The 5,816-nt window shown below is 44.6% G+C and overlaps 1 protein-coding gene across 1 annotated transcript; it reads right to left on the bottom strand.

Annotated features, from left to right (window-relative positions):
- Window positions 1–380: 380 nt before the first annotated feature.
- Window positions 381–5,367, bottom strand: LOC124285488 (crystal protein-like). Its single transcript, XM_046721733.1, has 5 exons — window positions 5,235–5,367; window positions 3,906–4,018; window positions 2,920–3,106; window positions 1,712–1,842; window positions 381–899 (listed from the first exon to the last, which is right to left on the bottom strand). Exons 1-5 carry the CDS (start codon window positions 5,365–5,367, stop codon window positions 381–383), a joined length of 1,083 nt encoding a protein of 360 aa, XP_046577689.1.
- Between the last annotated feature and the right edge of the window lie 449 nt (window positions 5,368–5,816).

Here is a 5,816-nt window from a genome sequence, read left to right as displayed (position 1 = left end):
ATTGTTTCGGTTAACGTCGCTGACAGGATCAGGCTCGGTAAATCTTATGTTTTTGGTAGCGCCATTTGCATTGCTACGGAATTCCACCCACAGAGGCAGATCTTTGGATCTCAGCCTGAACGGCGAATTTACTGGGAGATCCCGCCAGTGGGCATTGGGGGTTCCCCAATTAGCAAAACTAAGCCAATAGGTGATCAACTGCTCGGAAACCTTCTCATCAGCACGGGTCGTGTTGAAGCCGAGTCGGGCAGGTGCCCGGAACAGGAACGGTACATCAGCCTGGTGGCACACCCGATCCACACAGTCTAAGGAATCTCCCCAGAATTCCGGGAAAGGGACAGGTTGATCGAAAATGAACCACCACACTTTGGAATGTTCGCTCAGCTTCTGAGCCACGTATCTGGCTGAGCACAAAAAGAGCCTGTCGGACATGAAGCTGACCAGGTTCTCGCGGTTGTCGCCAGCGACAGGGGATACTGGGCATTGATGATCTGCGTGGAATTGTCAGGTTCGAAGTAACTCATGGCGGCCCTGTAACTCGCCTCGTCCACGGCGGTGGTGTAGTAATCGTAAATGCTTCCAACGGATTCTTCAGATGTGGAACCGATCAGTATTTCCTTGTTTATATTGGTCACGGTCTCGAACAGTTCCACGAGACTTCCTTTGATTTCATCGCCATCTATAACCGGGCCCCATGACTCCAGTGATAGGTAGGGGTTGTCTGATACGTAGATGGACGTCCCTTGCCAAGCAGTCAGCACCTCAGCTGATGTTTTGGACTTGTAGCACGAAATGTTCCCTTGTGTGCAGCCGAGATTTTGCGAGAAAAGATAGTCCTGATATGCTCCCTCTGCCGGATTTTTGAACGAAATCCCAAAGGGGCGCTGTGCATGATGGCCCTGGTGGAGAGATCGTCAGCTTTACCGGAAGTGAGATGGATTGCCACGGATTGAGCGCCTGAACTGTCTCCAAAGATCGTTACCTTTAAAAACAACATTACAAAATACCCGATGAAAACCTCCATTAAACTTCTGAAACGTTGTTCATTACACAGCGAAAACATCCATTACTAAATTCCTATCTGATGGTAGAACAAATGATTAGTAGTATGAATGGGTTATTTTATATATTTAACACCAACGTTAGAGGTGTTTGTTTGTTTGTGCGTCGTTTAACGCCACATTCAGCAATATTCCAGCTATATGGCGGCAGTCTGTCAATAATCGAGTCTGGACCAGACAATCCAGTGATCAACAGCATGAACATCGATCTACGCAATTGGGATACGATGACATGTGTTAACCAAGCCAGCGAGCCTGACCACCCGATCCCGTTAGTCGCCTCTTACGACAAGCATGGGTTACTGAAGATCCTGGGCCCCGTTTCTCAAAGCTCACGTAAGCCTAATTCTCGTAACTTTTCTCGTAGCATTCGTACCTCCTATGTTACAGTATAGGAGATTCGAATGCTACGAGAAAAGTTACGAGATCTTAGGCTTACGAGAGCTTTGTGAAACGAGGCCCAGTTCTAACACGGATCTTTAGGGGTCTCAACGTTAAAGAATAAACAGTCATGATCACCCGCCGGAATGGCATTACAAGCCAAAATAGAGGTGAAAATTTAAATGGATCACTGAAAACCCTGTGAATGTCTGAAAACACAGCAGGTATATCTACCGTCACATGCCGGTGGTCCAACTGAGTACACCCACCTGTGATGGATCCCCGCCGAAAGCGTTGATGTTGTCATGGACCCACTGTAATGCCATCCGTTGATCTTTGATGGCATAGTTACCAGCATAGACAGTTGTGCCGTCGCTCTGTGCCAGAAATCCAAATGGACCTGTTCATGCCAAGTGTGAAATGAAAATGATTAATTGGCTATAAAATGTTACCATTTTAACTATCTTTAAAATATTTTACTTCACAAGGATTCGTATACGCCTAGATGAGTCCAGCATCACTGATATAATGCCTACATATATACACAGGAGCATTAAACACCATCTGAATGCAAGGGCTATCATCAGAAAAATGGTCCAAACAGGCAATCATACACGAGCACGCTGGAATGCACATGTCAAGGTCCTGCTTCACACACTACCTCAACAGCGAGATATGTACTCGTGCTGTAGGATCCAAAAAGGGCAGGGCGACAGAATTTCAAGCGGCACCCTTATTCCAAAAGGGGCGTGCAATGACTGACTGACTGACTGAGTTTGGTTTTACGCCGCTTTTAGCAATATTCCAGCAACATCACGGTGGGGGACACCAGAAATGGGCTTCACACATTGTAACCAAGTGGGGATTCGAACCCGGGTCTTCGGCGTGACGAGCCAACGCTTTAACCACTAAGCTACCCCACCGCCCCGGGCGTGCAATGAGTGAGTGAGTGAGTGAGTATGGTTTTTCGCAGCTTTTAGCAATATTCCAGCAATATCAAGGCGTGGGACATCAGGATTGCTTGATGATGAGGACACTAGTAGATGCCTTCCGTACGAGGTAAGTTTACACCAGGTACCCATATGATCGCCAGTGGTGGTTCATACAAGCACAACACTCATTAACTGTGTGACAATCAGACAGGCTGCGTTGTCATAGTGACCATACTTCCCGGCATTGCTGATATTTTCGTATTTGTGTATTCCTCTCATATTGCAAATACATTATCACCAAATTCCAATTTCAGTTTTGCGTTATTTTTTTACCAGAGTAAAATATGATAAAATTGCCATTTTATTATGTGGAATTCAAGGTATATAGAACACCGAGTATAGATTTGGTACTCATGTGTATAGAAGGAGAATACGACACGTTACCCCCCTGTCGTCAACTCTGTAAAGTTCGTTGTTTACATGCAATCCCTAACGTGTTGTGGTGGTGTTGTGGTGGTGTTGTGGTGGTTAATGAGGTCTCTCACCTAGGCGATAATTCAGGCTGACGAAGATAACATCCCCTCTGGAGACGATGGTCTCGCCGTCAAACAGAACACTTCCTCCGCTGTAGTACTCGAAGTTACCGCCATGGATCCACAGCATCACGGGGAGACTGGCGGATATGGGCTTCAAAGGTCGGAAGACGTTTAGAGACAGACAGTCTTCAGACATCTGTTGATGAGAATTGCCAAGTTTGTTTAAAACATCAACCAGTTTGCTCGAAAGGAATAAATTAGGCACGATACATATATTCAAAGTTATCGGGCGACAGATCATATCAAATTCTGATTGACATTTTCAAGAGCGGAATAAAAAAATTCGGAGACAGTCAGAGGTCAACGGTTTCAACGATACAAAGAGACGAACTAACATTTCGCGAAACAGAAACGTCTTTGTGACGTTCCCCACCGAATTTGGAGTAAAACTTGCGCATTGCTTAGGCATCGAAGCAACAGTTCGGATTTACTATAAGACATGTACAGGAATGCTACAATGAACTTCTCCAAGTAGCACCATTGTCAAAACAGTCTATTAAGAATACCGTACTTCACAAAGCTAAACTACCATTGTGCAGGGTCGGTAGGGTAGTCGAGTGGTTAAAGCTTTCGCTCGTCACGCAGAAGACACAAGTTCCATTCCAAACATTGGTACAATTTGTGAAGACCATTTCTGGTGCCCCCCGCCGTGATATTGCTGGAATATTGCTAAAAACGGCGTAAAACTGAACTCACTCACTCACCGATACGTTACTATAGCCTCATTCTGAGCCGGAATCGCCGCCAGCGCTCCAAGAAACCCTCCAATCAAATAACAACAATGAGCAAGTGAAAACATTTCCTAAGATAGCGATAAGAAAGATGGGAATTGTGACGTTACCTCCAAAAGCTTTTTTGCAAATGAATCAACAGTATTCATCAAAATGGAACGGAAATTAATGCATTGGATTTCCAACGATGCCAACGCCACCTACCTCAGTTTGGCAGATGAATTTGGCGTCTTGGGGGCAGTATTGGTAGCAGGCTGGTTTGATCGCGGTGGCGTCCAGGACCCCAGTCCATGTAGAGGGGGACAGGGTTGCCGAACCTGGAACATGTCACGTGACCTTGTACCCTCGGCTACCGGTCTTACAACAGTTGCTATTAAACATCTACCGTATTTTCATTGTTTCTTTTCACACAAACTACGTATGAAAAGTTATAAAAGAAGTGCACAGATCTACAAATCGCCTTGTCGTAACATTTTCGCAATAAAACACGACAGTCGGTTTACAGGTTTTACAGTTATATTGACTGGCGTTATTTACAATCAGCAACATGGAGGACACCGGCGTTAAAGACGTTGTGTTATACTGTGGCGGGCGATGGTTAAAGCGTTCGCTCGTCACGCTGAAGACCCGGGTTCGATTCCCCACATGGGTACAATGTGTGAAGCCCATCTCAAGTGTCCCCCCGCCGTGATATTGCTGGAATATTGCTACAATTGGCGCAAGACTAAACTCACTCACTCACTGTAATGTGACAAGGCTAACGCCTAGTCTCTGAATACACACACACACACACACACACACACATACATACACACACATATATATATATATATATATATGATATATATATATGATTTTGACAGAAACAAATAATTCTTTATAAATTAAAAAGGAGCCCCAGTGAGGTGGGAGATACAGCAGGAAATCTAGACTTGCTTCATTTAGAGCTTTAGCATTGCAGAAATGGCTGGACGGGAGGGAAAATAATGCGGTTCAAGGCCTGTACAAGACTTAACCGTGGCCAGCAGACATGTCAGAATAACATGGAAGGAAGGAATCGCTGATGAAGTTCCTTTGCTATATAGAAGCATAACCTGGTTCTACCGATGTGACAAACGTGTACGGCCTTCGGGCCTTCCTCCCACATTAAGCAGACACGCCGTGATGCAATTAAGTACTTACCATGCACTAACCACTAAACTCTCTTTACCCACCCCCTTTTGTGTCTCACCATCTCTCTTTCTCCCTCCCTCACCATCTCTCTTCCTCCCTCCCTCACCATCTCTCCCCACACACCCCTCCCTCTTCTCTCTCTCCGTCCTTTATCTGTGTCTCGCTGACTTTGTTGACACATCCAAATCGCGAAGACTGATGCTTATAATGTTGATCACTGGATTGTCTGGTCCAGACTCGATTATTTACAGAGCGCTGCCATATACATGTAGCTGGATTATTGCTGAGTGCGGCGTAAAACAACAAACATAAACCAAATCCTTCATCTGTCTTACCTCTCCGCAGTAGCATATTTTATACCAAGGAACTTCTCGCTGGCGCGTGTCCTCACCCCCTCCACGTCCCCCAATTTGGTGGTGACGACGACAGCATCGGCAAGACTACAGCTGTACTGCAGTATGAGCACAGACACGAGAGACGACAACGACCACATTGCAGTGATGGTATAAAGTGCTTAGTGACAAGCATGGGGGACGGTTCTTATATAGCCAGTTTCATTTTAATTAACTCGTTCTGAGAGTGGCACTTTGACAACGTAATAACATAGACATTGGATTATTGAACTTAAACGATTGTTACTTTGTAATATCAATTCATATGTATTAGATCTAAAATGATTTCGTGGTAATTAGAAGTATCAAACAACGCTCACATTGTTCAGTCCCTGTGATACACGAGAAAATGCAGCCAGGCGTAATAACTGCATGATGTGAGGTTGATGAACTGATGGTCCAGTAATGACCTATTAATACGAACATTACAATGACAAGTAGTAGGCCACATACAAATAGTTATTGATCTTGTTGGTCGATTAATAATATTATTGTTATTGTTGTTTCGATCATTATTATTGTTATAATCATCATCATTATTATTATAGTT

Source organism: Haliotis rubra, unplaced genomic scaffold (assembly GCF_003918875.1).
Source record: "Haliotis rubra isolate DU_JTF1 unplaced genomic scaffold, ASM391887v1 Scf11, whole genome shotgun sequence".
In the NCBI taxonomy this organism is placed as follows: Eukaryota; Metazoa; Mollusca; class Gastropoda; order Lepetellida; family Haliotidae; genus Haliotis; species Haliotis rubra.
Note: the sequence above shows the minus strand (reverse complement) of the source record. Positions and strands in the feature narration are given on the sequence as shown.